General features: G+C 39.1%; 1 protein-coding gene across 2 annotated transcripts in view; it reads right to left on the bottom strand.

Annotated features, from left to right (window-relative positions):
- Positions 1–13,500, bottom strand: part of LOC114558728 (calretinin) — a 15,627-nt gene extending 2,127 nt beyond the window's left edge. For both annotated transcript variants that reach the window (XM_028582913.1, XM_028582922.1), the window contains exons 1-6: positions 13,328–13,500; positions 3,516–3,592; positions 2,598–2,687; positions 2,232–2,312; positions 1,352–1,408; positions 290–367 (exon numbers count right to left, since the gene is read on the bottom strand). In XM_028582913.1, the coding sequence (XP_028438714.1) occupies positions 290–367; positions 1,352–1,408; positions 2,232–2,312; positions 2,598–2,687; positions 3,516–3,592; positions 13,328–13,421 (477 nt within the window). In that variant the 5' untranslated portion in view covers positions 13,422–13,500. The remainder of the gene's footprint in view (positions 1–289; positions 368–1,351; positions 1,409–2,231; positions 2,313–2,597; positions 2,688–3,515; positions 3,593–13,327) is intronic.
- Positions 13,501–14,064: the final 564 nt, after the last annotated feature.

Below are 14,064 nucleotides of genomic sequence, written 5' to 3'. Positions count from 1 at the left end.
TTAATTCTTAGAGTAACTGAGAACTTTGCAGCATCATTAAATGATGCCTCAGTATAGTTTATATGTTATACAATAGCTTTTTTTTTTAAATGACATGTAAAAAATATGTAGTTATTGTGTCAGTACCAGTGTAGGTATTAATGCAATGTTGCTATAAATATGGATAATTAGAAACACATTTTCTACAATGAACAGTCTGATAAAACTCGACCTTTAAATACTTGAGTCTTGCAGTTATAATGTTGAGCTTGAAGTAGTACAAGCATATTTTATGCCTAGTAATACTCACAATTGTCTGTGTGTACTCATTGAGCTTCTTGTCATCATAGTTTCTGTTAGCCTTCTTCAGCAGATCTGACAGGAAACCCTGAAGAGAGAGAAAAACTACCAGCGATCAGATGATATGATGCATTTATACCAGGTAGTTAGCAGTTATGGTGACAATGAATGGTGTTGATCTATGTGCAGAGCTCAGGATGTGAAAACAATCTTTTGTTTTTAACCCTTGTGCATCCCTTTGAAAAGGTTGCTCTGATGTCCTTACAAAAATGTCCATGTCAAACAACTGCCATCAAATTATATATTAATATTATTCTCCACTTTCAGTTAAATCTTTTAACAAACTTCAGTCCTGATCATCACTACCAAATATTCATTCATTTTCAGATTTGAACCCCTTAAATCCCAGTTTGTTTACATAATACATAATTAATTATTTTCTGTATACTAAATATTAGGTTTTTTTTCCCACAGTCTATGTCAGTGATTAGCAAAAACACAAAAATATAAAAAAAATGTGGTTTTAATGGGTTTCAATTGTGACATTTGTGTCCTTAAGAGTCTAGGTGTGTTTTGGCTACACAGTTTGTTATAGACTTACTGGAAGAGGTTGAACTTCCAAAATTTGAAAAGAAAAACCTACACCCTTGCCAAAATGTATGCCATGAATTAACACAGCCAAAATTATCACACAATTAAGAATAAAAAAGCCCCAAATGTCCCTAGTGATGCACAAGGGTTAAATGTGTTGGGTGGTTTTGTTTTTCACATGACAGTGAGAGCTCCACATGTGCAGGTTCAGAGTAGCTCCCACAGTAGAGCCATTAGCACTAATTACACGGAAGCTCATCTCAACCAAAGTCTGGTATGTTTACAGTAATGACAAAATAGAAATATGCACATATCACCTACTTATTTACTGTTCTCTCTTTTGTTTTGATAATGTACACCCACAACTCTAAACCTCTGAGAGTGCTGTACTGTCATCAAAACAGCTGTGTTTTTAGCATGTATAGGCCAACTTTAAACGATTCTACATTAATCTTGCAGAGTTTGGCATATCGTGTTTTACCTTCAGCTCATTCGACTCAATGTATCCACTTCGGTCGGTGTCATACCTCCTCCAGGCCTGTAGGAGAAGAGTGATGTTAGCTTTTAGGAAACATGCATGCTACTTTAACCACAAGGGCCAGGGAAAAAGACAATAAAGACAAATGACAGAGGTACAATTGTGTCATTTGACATTGTGTAAATATAGAATTTGTCAAAGCCCGTTATCAAAGATGGATACCTAAACCCCTCCAGCACTCACTGCCTTCCCCCTGCAGAAAGCTGTGCTCCATTCATAATGTATGTTCTGTCTGAGAATAGCTTTAACACAGAACATCACACCACTGAAAACCCTCCTCAGCCCAGGCCCGAGTACATCAAGTGTGTGTGTGTGTATTTTCAATCACAGTGGACCAGATGTTCGATGCCTCACCGTTTCACTCAAATTACTTCAACATATGCAACCAAACAGTAAGTGTGGTTCAAATATGCTTTGTTTACTAGCTGGTATTAAATACCTGTGTAAAAATCTATTTAAAAGTTAGCCCTACTCGATTTAGATTGATCTATTTAGGATTGAAGTTAATGTTTGGTTTGATAAGTGGTCCACTGACATAGCTAATATATGGGTATTACGGAGGTGAATCTAGTTCAAACAAGACAATTTATGCTGCCAGGGATGACTCCGACCAAAATCGTAAACACAGCACAGTCTCCAGTAAATCTTCTTAAATTCTTTAATTTTGTCAGTGTTTTAATTTTAGACACATTATCATGGCTGTAAATTAACAATTACTGTAACAACCTTACTGGACTTTTTCTACAAGAAAGAAAGAAAGAAAGAAAGAAAGAAAGAAAGAAACACTTATATGGTGGCGAGGTAGACAGATATACAAACTTACAGCCATAAACGCTTCGCTGGATCCCACAAACTCTCTGAAACAGAGCAGGAAGTTTTCCTCTGTGGGTAGAAGCTGAGCCAACTAAAGAGTGGACGATAAAGAGACAGAGTGATTATTATTCCAGAGACTTCTTTTTATGTTTATGGGTTACATTTTTGATTTATAAAGACAGAAAACATATACAAGGCTTTATTTAAACAGGAGCTATATTTTTAAAAATTATGTTTTTTTGGATATTATTGACAGTGAAGATACAGAAACAAGCTGGAGTCAGACCAGGGATGTTGGAAATATACTGTAAATGTCTTAACCATTAGACCACTACAGGATGCCCCAAAACAGTAGCCATTTTCAATTAGTTCTCACCTCTGACATCTCAATTCTCCCATCAGCGTTCTTGTCAAATTTGGCCATGAACTCTTTCATCTTTTCTTTGAAAGCAGCATGTGTAGGATCCTGCAACCACATCAAATCACAGATCAAAGAGACTTCTGATAATGCGGTCTTAATGTAAACATATATTTAAGAGAAAACCTTATTTAAACATGGTAGCCAAGCTAACACTGTCCCGAAGAAATTATGTTTATTTTTTACGAAAAAATTATCTTTATTTTTCATATGAAATGGAATTCCACCCAGATGTTTTCTATCAACATGAGGGAATGTTGATTAAAGTATATTATTAATATATCCATATTTTATTTTGTCAAACGATAGATTGAAGGTGGACTGAATGATCTGTTGTGAAAAATCAAGAAGAAAAAAAATCTTATGGTCACGTGTCTGCTACACCAACCCTGTCTCCCAAAAAATTATGTTCCCCTACAACTAAATTGCATTCTTAATTATGTTTCTTGGATTACACATCCTTATACCAGCGCCAGGTGCACACTGTAGCAGTTTTATACACATGGTTAATGTTGTAAATTAAAACAAAAGTACTTGTTTTAGTTGGATGTAAGTTATACGTTACGCAAGTTAAGGACGCTACGTAAGTTAAAATCATTGACTTTTGATTTTGAACAGCAATCTCCCGGGTGAAAGTCCCGTGTTTGTTTGACCTATCCATTTACCCAGACCTCCTCCATACGTGGACATGGAAACGTATTTGTGATACGTCAAAGACAAACGTAATCCAAGAATAAATACGTTTCCCTGAAAATGTAACTGAGAATGCAGATTAGTTATATGGGAACGTCATTTTTAGGAAACAGGGCTGTTCCTATATGAGTCATTTTGGGCAAATTTAACTCTGTAAGTATTCAGAAGTGTGCACACGCTCACCACGCCTGCTCCCCGTCTTGCAGTCTCCAGCTCTTTGAAGAAGTTCTCCAGCTCCGTCCCTTCGATGTAGCCGTTTCCTGTGTAGCACCAGAGGAACTAAATTAGTTTGGCACAAGTTATGTTATGATGCTTTTAAGTCATCTGAAGCTTTGTTGACTGTTCAAAAGTTTGATTAAAGACTGTGGATGTGGATGAAAGATTAAAGGTCAATGGGGGGTTCTTGAATTTTAGAACAGTTGCCAAACCTCAAGTGCTAGTCCGGTCTAAAGTCGTCTGTGATTGGATCCAAGTAAGCAGCAAACTTACTGCTTACTGCTTACTGCTTACTTGGACTGTATACAGCACATACATGCTTACAGCTGTTCTTAAATCAGTTTGAATATTTGGTTGGTTTAGCCGCTGGGAAATAAGATTAACACGTTATATCATCTCTACAAAACTGATAAGTTTTAATTGAAACCTCACTTGAATGAACTGAAGGCACACCACACAAAAACAAGCTTATGTCTAGAGAAAATTCTCTATTTGTTCATATATTTTGCGCTCATTTGGCATTTCTGGATTGGGGAGATTGAGTAATGTGTTGCAGCAGGAACAAACACAACCCACAAGAGTGACATTGTAGCTGGAGTGTAAGCAGTATAATGAGTTGTCTTGCCCAAGAGGGTGAAAGTGTGCAGTCAGATTGATGCTTATTGGGGCATTCTATCCCTGTGTCTTATGACAGTCACATGATCCGGGATGATTTTAATACAATAGCTTACTCCACTGGTTTCCCTTCAAGTCAGAGGGCAACATATAGGACATTCAGCACTCTCTTTTTAATCATAAGAATGCGTCCCATCTGTCTACAATCCGAGCACAGATTGGGGGGTTCGTGCCTTATACAAAAATAGACATTAATGAAATTGTTATTTCAATTTGGAATAAAACACGGATGTACAGAATAAAATGCAGAGATTCACCCTGCCCCCTCTTCATCTCTTAATCTCTTATCCTCTCATCTCCTCTCCGATCATTTTCTCCCTCACCTCCCCCCGTCCTCTCGTCTCTCTGCCCAGATTCATTTGCACACGATATACGATAGGTGTTCCATGTCACCATCTGTGCCTTGGTTGAGCTGCTGTTTTAGATATAAACAAGGTAAAATTCATCTTGAGTTCGGTTTCACTTTGCTTTCAGTATTCAAACTTAAATTGATAATAACTTCTTATCATCAGTTAGCATCCAGACTGAGTAATAGCTGGATTACCATTCGTTAGCCAAACAATCAAAGTATGTACATGTGAGATATAAAATCCGCACAAACAATTTCACCAATAAAATGATTGTATCGCCATCTGCAATATCAAATGACTTTGAGTGTTAGCCAGTTTGCTTCAAATTGGACATTGCTTGTTTTGCTGGTTTGAACCCACCAATAAAGTGAGCACAATAACCCTTCACTATATCACCTTTTTTGTTGCATTTTAGGCTTTTATTTGATTGGACAATTTAGACATGAAAGGGGAGAGAGAGGGGGAGAGACATGCAACAATGGGCCACAGGAGCTGTAGCGAGGACTGAGCCTCTGTACACTGCTCTAACAGATGAGCAATCCAGGTGCCTATATCACTTTCTATAACACCCACACACAAAGCTACCTGTCAGAGGCTACAATGTGTACACAAACTGTATCCACTATATCAATATATCTTTACACCCTTTTCTTTACGCTTAAGTCTTTGATCCCTTCAGGTTTGACAAAGAAAAAAAGTATGACGTTTCTGGCAATGAAAAATGTAATCTTGTCCAATATGCTAACTGATGTTAAGCAGTTATAATGTTTATCATGTTTACCATCTTAGTTCAGCATGTTAGCATGCTAATATTTGCTAATTAGCACAAAACACAAGGTACAGCTGAGACAGTTGGGAATGTCATTAGTTTTTTAAGGAATCCACAGAATAAAATAGAAATTCATGTTGTTAATTCATGTTAAAATTCATCCTGAGAAGGGCATGAATCTCTGTACCAAAGTTTCAATGCAATCCATCCAGTAGGCGTCAAGATATTTCACTTGCATGCGCAACTTTTAAGATCATAGAGTAAAAGTCAGGGGATCACCAGAATCCATAATATCCATCATTCGGGAATCATAAATGGCTGTACAAAATTTCTTGAAAATCCAATAGTTGTTGAGATACAGTGAGGAAAATAAGTATTTGAACACCCTGCTATTTTGCAAGTTCTCCCTCTTAGAAATCATGGAGGGGTCTGAAATTGTCATTGTAGGTGCATGTCCACTGTGAGAGACATAATCTAAAAATAAAAATCCAGTAATCACAATGTATGATTTTTTAACTATTTATTTGTATGATACAGCTGCAAATAAGTATTTGAACACCTGAGAAAATCAATGTTAATATTTGGTACAGTAGCCTTTGTTTGCAAGTACAGAGGTCAAACGTTTCCTGTAGTTTTTCACCAGGTTTGCACACACTGCAGGAGGGATTTTGGCCCACTCCTCCACACAGATCTTCTCTAGATCAGTCAGGTTTCTGGGCTGTCGCTGAGAAACACGGAGTTTGAGTTCCCTCCAAAGATTCTCTATTGGGTTTAGGTCTGGAGACTGGCTAGGCCACGCCAGAACCTTGATATGCTTCTTACAGAGCCACTCCTTGGTTATCCTGGCTGTGTGCTTCGGTTCATTGTCATGTTGGAAGACCCAGCCTCGACCCATCTTCAATGCTCTAACTGAGGGAAGGAGGTTGTCCCCAAAATCTCACAATACATGGCCCCGGTCATCCTCTCCTTAATACAGTGCAGTCGCCCTGTCCCATGTGCAGAAAAACACCCCCAAAGCATGATGCTACCACCCCCATGCTTCACAGTAGGGATGGTGTTCTTGGGATGGTACTCATCATTCTTCTTCCTCCAAACACGGTTAGTGGAATTATGACCAAAAAGTTCTATTTTGGTCTCATCAGACCACATGACTTTCTCCCATGACTGCTCTGGATCATCCAAATGGTCATTGGCAAACTTAAGACGGGCCTTGACATGTGCTGGTTTAAGCAGGGGAACCTTCCGTGCCATGCATGATTTCAAACCATGACGTCTTAGTGTATTACCAACAGTAACCTTGGAAACGGTGGTCCCAGCTCTTTTCAGGTCATTGACCAGCTCCTCCTGTGTAGTTCTGGGCTGATTTCTCACCTTTCTTAGGATCATTGAGACCCCACGAGGTGAGATCTTGCATGGAGCCCCAGTCCGAGGGAGATTGACAGTCATGTTTAGCTTCTTCCATTTTTAATGATTGCTCCAACAGTGGACCTTTTTTCACCAAGCTGCTTGGCAATTTCCCCGTAGCCCTTTCCAGCCTTGTGGAGGTGTACAATTTGGTCTCTAGTGGCTTTGGACAGCTCTTTGGTCTTGGCCATGTTAGTAGTTGGATTCTTACTGATTGTATGGGGTGGACAGGTGTCTTTATGCAGCTAACTACCTCAAACAGGTGCATCTAATTTAGGATAATAAATGGAGTGGAGGTGGACATTTTAAAGGCAGACTAACAGGTCTTTGAGGGTCAGAATTCTAGCTGATAGACAGGTGTTCAAATACTTATTTGCAGCTGTATCATACAAATAAATAGTTAAAAAATCATATATTGTGATTTCTGGATTTTCTTTTTTTGATTATGTCTCTCACAGTGGATATGCACCTACGATGACAATTTCAGACCGCTCTATGATTTCTAAGTGGGAGAACTTGCAAAATAGCAGGGTGTTCAAATACTTATTTTCCTCACTGTATTTCAGTTTGGACCAAAATGGCAGTATATCCCAACCGACCGAAATTAGAGTCACTCTGATGGTCTAGCTAAAAAGATTGTATATTGCTGTATCTTCACTATTTATCTGTGCCTTCATTTAGGGGGGATGATTCATTAAGTCCTGCTTGGCTGGCTGGCTAACTGGTTTTAGGCAGTTCAAGTGTGACAAAATTGTGTGATCAAGTGAGACAAGATGCATGTAAGAAGGGGAGTATACACAACTTATTATGCATTACAGTGTCAGCAGAGCAGCACTACAGGCCAAGGCCTGTAAATATGCATGAATATGTGTATCTCAATGTGTTGTTGGCCTTCAAGGACATAGACACTCCTACAAATGTTGCTCTGATTGACCCAAAGTATACTCTAATTGAATCTCATTAACCACCTTGTAACGTTATGTACAGCATTGTCTCCTGAAATTGTAGTAAAATCAGACATGATGTCTTAGATTTCTAACCTGAATACATTTTAATAGAAAAAAAAACATAACATGTATTTTAAATACAGTACAGAGTATCTCAGGTTTGGGAAAGTAAGGAACAAATAATCTATGTGAAGTGAGTGTGTTCAAATCCTGTGAATTGTAATAAACTCCACATAAGTAACTGTGTTTTCAGATCATTTGCGCTCACTGCAAGAGTTTAGTTGCAATACAAAGCTCTGCTGCCACATGAAGCGCACCACTGCACACTGCATGCTGAGCAGATGCAGTCCTCTACTTCCCAAAACATTTTCAAACACAGCTCAACTGCTGACTGTTTCAATAGCAACTCAAAAACAATCCAGCTGCCAAACTCATAATGACTGAAAAACACAAAAAGGATCATGCAAAAACACTTTAACTTGCTAAATGTAAAGAAAAGCCCATGATTTTGAAGACTACTGTAAAATTTGCTGCGCACATTCTTCAACTGGCTGAGGTCCTCAGATGTTTGTATGTTGTCCTCAATTTCCCTGTGGCCAATAGGAGCCAAGGTCCAGTCAGTCACTGCTGTACTGCAGCTGTGGTCAAGAAAACAACCTGTTGCTGCCATGATGCTATCTTAGTCAACAACAAACTATAACCAACACACCCCCAGAAATACAGAAAGTAAGTGGACAGAAGATTATGTGTTTACTTTGAGTGAGAATATTCTTGCAATGAGGTAAAAGCCTCTATTCCCCTGGATCAATAATGTTCCATACTGCTTTTTTTTTTTTTTTACCAGAAGATGACATAACAAACATTTTGTCAAACTTAGGAGGGCTTAGCTTTTCTTCATAGTTGGCCCAAAACATGGTGGGAACATATTTAGCTATGGTTTCTTCACCCTCATTATTACAAGTTTGGCACCCTCGAGCAGAACGCTTATTCTTATTATGAGAAGACAGGGACCGGGCAAAACACATTTCATTGCATTCTCTCTGTACTTTGTACTTTTAAATGCACAATGACATGACAATACATTTGAAACTCCAGTGAAGCAGTTTAAAGACAATGTTTTAACAAAAGTCATGGAAGTTATCCAGGTCGGAAAAAGTTCTGGATCAATTAGCCTTTGATGAGTTGGCCATTTACACTATCTGCCTTGGACACATCTGTAGATGTTTCAAAATGTGATCTGTTTTAAGATTAATGTTCTTCAAAATTCTGTGGCTCCAGGAATTGTAGTTTAATAGTCAATATGTCCTCAAATTAAACAACAAAATAGGTCATTTGTGATCATTCCAAAATGATCACAAATGATTAGGTGCTTAGGCCCAAATGCAACATTGTTTTTGTGTGACCTTTGTGGGTCAGTGCTGTTAGGCTAAAAGGTTTGATGAAAATAAAATGTGAGTTTATTGGACAAGGTTTGGAAAGGGTTTAATAATAGAGGTTAGAGATCTTTCTGTTTTTGTGTTTTTGTAACATGAAAATCACAAAAGCTGGAATGGCTCATAGTGAGTAACGCTCTTTTATTCATGCTCTTATTTCATCTCGTATTGACTACTGCAATTCCTAGTATTCTGGAATTTGACAATCATCTTTATCACGCCTGCATCTTGTCCAGAATGTGGCTGCTAGATTGTTGACTGGTACCATAAGGAGGAATCATATCCCCCCGATATTGGCTTCTCTTCACTGGTTACCTGTCAAATATAGATTTGATTTTAAGGTAATATTACTTGTTTTTAAGGCATTACATGGATTGGCTCCTTTATATATTGCTGATCTCCTTACCCTACATCACTCCTCCAGGAACCTAAGATCGTCTAATCAGTTCCTTTTAGCTATTCCACAGTCTTGGATGAAAACAAAGGGTGATCGTGCCTTCTCCGTTGTGGCCCTGAGACTCTGGAACAAATTTCCCATTCATATTAGGTCCTCCTCTACTGCCGAAACATTTAAGTCTCACCTTAAAACACATTTTTATTCTTTGGCGTATGATTTAGTTTAGGGACATTTGTATAGAAGTGTGTTGTTTGTATGATATTTATTGTGTCTATATTTTTATTGTCTTCCTTTGTTTTTATAACATAATATAACTTTAAATGTGCTCTATAAATAAATTGACTTGACTTGACTTTTACAGTTTGGCTGATGGGAAATGTTCCAACCAATAACATGGCTACTTTCAGACTTGAGACTTGCTGCTCTGAGGAGTCCAGACAAGTGTATAACGTTTTTGTATTCAATGTTAGGTCAATAAAGGAGGAGTGTGTAGGATTTAGGGGGATCTTTGGCAAAAATATAATATAATATTCATAATTATGTTTATTATTATTATTAATATATTATTTCATTGGTGCATATAGTGCATCACCTGAAACTAATAATCGTGTTTTCGTTAGCTTAGAATGAGGCCTTCATATCCACATAGGGAGCGGGTCCTCTCCCGCCATGTTGCACTACCATGTTCCTACCATTGACATGTACTGGACATAGAAGCAGTGACATCACCAATTGTGTTGTTAACTACTGTTTTAAAGCCTTGAATTTGACATTTCGGCCTTTGCCATCTTGGTTTCTTGAAACCGGACATGACCATATTTGGACAAGAGGGCGGAGCTGAGAAAGATGACGCAGCCAGTGTTGTTTGTTTGGTTCCAATGGCATTCCTCTTTTTTGCGCTAAGCTAAAAAAAGATTTGCTGATTTGCAACCAGCTGAAGCGAGTCATCATCAAGGGGGTAAGCTTCGCTTCAGAACTCAAACCTCCTATGGCGCCATTTTGATGCTACAACAATATCACCTCTCGTTAGCATTTCATTGACTCCCATTCATTTTGGCGTCACTTTGACAGCAAATAACTTTACATCTGAAGCGTGTAAAGACTCTATTTGTCCATTGTTTATTTCTAAAGAAACACGACAATGTATAAAAGGCTCCATTACCTTGTACCTCACGTTATGGCTCCGTAGCAGACGTTTTTGTAAAAATAGGCTAACGATTGTGTCATAACCAAGCGACTTACTGTTGCATAGTAGAGGAATTACCGTATAGTACAGGAGAAGCTCCCAGGCAGTTTTGACTTACATTAGCTGTTAGGTTTAATTACTAATGTTAACTAGCATGTTAGTTAGCAATAATTAGCCTGTGCTTATGTTATCTCCTTACATATACCTACGCTCTCCGTCTCTGCAAGATTGGGAATGATTGAGATTTCTCTTGGCACAGCTACCAGAAGACTTACAACTTTCAGACACGTTGCTCACGTCACGTTTACGTTGTCTCTGTCAGTTGGAGGCTGCGCAGTAACACTCAGCGCTCATCGGAAAAGTGCTTCTAATATCCTTCACTGGTCTCCGTCCCAAGCAACGGGATCTGTTGGTCCATTCTTATATACAGTCTATGGTCATCATGCAGAGTTTTGCCGGTGGACTTCCGTGCACTGGCACCGTTCATCTCCATGTACGGTTAAATATCAGCATCTTGGGCTGGTAGAGCGCGCGCGACCTGCGGCCCTTTGCTGCATGTCATTCCCCTTCTCTCTCCCTTTTCACGTCTAAGCTCTCCTATCAACAATAAAGGCCTAAAAATGCCACACAAAAAATGATTAAAAAATAAATAAAATCAGCATCCCGATCTCTGAAGTAACCAGCTAACGCTAGCTCTAGCTAGCTAGTTTGGTTGGCAAGGTGCTTGTCACTACCCGTGAGTCGAGTGCAGATGTAAGTTGCGCATGCGTCACTTTGCGACTTCACGCAGATCTGTTTTGCTGTTAGCCACAGAATAATGAGATAGGTACATTACATAGCAGTAATTTATTATTTAGCGTTAAGGCATCACATTTTCACGACATGATCCCTGATGTCAGTTTATAGATTAGAGGCTGAAGTAGCCGACAAGAACCTGCTAACGAGAGACTTCTGTAATGTCAACACAATAAAAATGGACCTACATAACGAAGTTTGTTCACTGCTGGCTACAAGTTAGCAATCAAACATAACAAAGGCTGTCACTTGAATGGCATTTTGACCTAACGTTAGCAATCAAACAATCATGGATAGTTAAAACGTTTGCCGGTTCCAGATCCCTTGGCATTATGCCATAAACTGTTAAAATCTGAGCATGCACAACTTACATCTGCACTGGACTCACATCGGGTAGTGACAGTGCTAACCAAATGCTGAACAAAATATTTTTAGGCGACCAAAATGTTCCCCATAACTCTCATGAAGTGAAAAAACACTGTAAACGGTTCAAAGTTCTCACACAAAAACATGGACAACACCCAAAAACAAGTTCACAGCTATTTTAATGTAGCCCTACACAGTGTCATGGATATGCATTGATAAGCCTCTGTCGTGATGTGTGTAGCCATGCCCCTAATGCATCTCCTGCTTTATCTTAGAATTAATAAATCCATAATTTACAAAATAAACATCATGCTGTATTGAAGAGGACTTGAAAGTAGCGATTGCGGCCATTAACTCATTGTGAAAATATTTACTGAGGTAACAAATCAAGTGAGAAGTAGGGTAATTTTCCCATAGACTTCTATGGAAGAGTTCTTTTTGGAGACAGTGGAGTCGCCCCCTGCTGGAAATTAGATAGAATGCAGGTTAAAGGCACTTCTGCCCGAAGCTATGTCCAGTCAGTCTAGGGTTTCTAAATTAGCCCAGAACGGACAAACCAAACACTGGCTTCAGAGAGAGCCTTTTACGTATTTACATTACCTGAAGACACCTGTAGATTATACTTCACACTTGGAGGTCTCCAGGCTGCAGCCATACACTAGGGTAGGGGTGAGGAAAGGGGTACTGAGTTGGTTGCAATCTGCAACCCCAATAAATGTTACAAAATCCTCATTCCCAGAAAGCTCTCTCAATAAACTAGTAGAAAACACCATTTTCACTTTCCCTCCCTCTGCCTCTCACTCCCCCCTCACTCTGTCTATCTCTTGTCCTCCCTCCTTTACATCCTTTTATCCCTCCCCCATCCATGGATGTATTATAAGCCCCCATCTCTCCTTCACTCTCCATTATTCTTATTTTCTTTCAGCTCCCTCCCCCTCCTCTCACCCTCTCCTCCATCCTTCTCTGTACAACTTAAGACTAAGTCTTGTTTCATTTCAAAAACCAGATCTCATATTATAGTATTACTTAAGAGCGAATTATAGACGCGCCAAGTATTTATTTTTAAAATTCATTCATCCTTTATTTATCCTCGAGAGATTATTGAGGGGCGACGTCGAGTCAAATTAAGTAAATTAGAAAAATTAACACTGAAGTAAAGAATATTTCCTATATATCGTATTCATATCCAATTACCTTGAGCAAATATACTTGCTTCTTACAGTAGGCTAGTTAGTGATATTACTGTAATAGTGTTCATGTTATTTTATTATTTACTGAAATAACACGGAAGAAGAATTAAACTCTGGAAACAAAATGACTGTAATACAATACATACAAACCAGACTATCTAATAACGTACCCTTCTCAAAATTATATATTTAGCTTCTAATAGACGCTAATTGATCACTCAATTAATGCCACATTCAGTCGACTGGTAGACACTTTTGCGCACTGACCGTCTGCATCAAAATGTTTCCAGATGTCGATAAACTGCGCCGCGGTGATCTCAGCCAAGTGCAGGTGGGGCGGCTGCTGTGCTTGAGTTGCCATCTCTGCTGTTTCTCCCTCCTTTTAGTCGAGTGTAAATAGTAGAGGTAAACTTTTCCAGGCGTAGAGCTCCTCGGTACTGTGGACAGCTCCTCCTCAGCTGAGGCTTTTAAACCCCCCCGCGGCGTCCGCGCTTCTCCTGCCCGCCGCACGGGGGCGCATTCAGCGTGGAGGGAGCTAACAGACAGGAGACCAATAGGAGGAAGGCTCTCCGGGCTTTGCATATGAGTTACCATTAAGGGCTATCCATGCTGCTGGTTTGATAGCAGGGTCATTATACATCATCTAATCCTGCTGCTCCTTTGAGGAGAGAATTAGCCTACATCATACAATTTATCCTATAGAGGGGCTGTGGAACTTGTAGAATCTGTCATCCCTGTGTCTTCCAATACTATATAGCTTGCTGCACTGCCAATTATGAAATCAAGATTAAATACATATGAATAGACTATGAAAATTAATTATGATTAAACATGTCTTCCCAGGATTTTCAAAACCTCGGGAGAACTCAAAACAATAATGTGCAGTGATGTGCATCTCATGCTGTGTGGGAGCCACATTTTCTTCTTCCCTCACTGTCTGCTGAGTTTGGATTTTACCTATCAGATGTCACAGATGAGACTGCACACTCTCTCCATTCTCTTCT

This window comes from Perca flavescens, chromosome 1, assembly GCF_004354835.1.
Source record: "Perca flavescens isolate YP-PL-M2 chromosome 1, PFLA_1.0, whole genome shotgun sequence".
NCBI lineage: Eukaryota > Metazoa > Chordata > Actinopteri > Perciformes > Percidae > Perca > Perca flavescens.
Note: the sequence above shows the minus strand (reverse complement) of the source record. Positions and strands in the feature narration are given on the sequence as shown.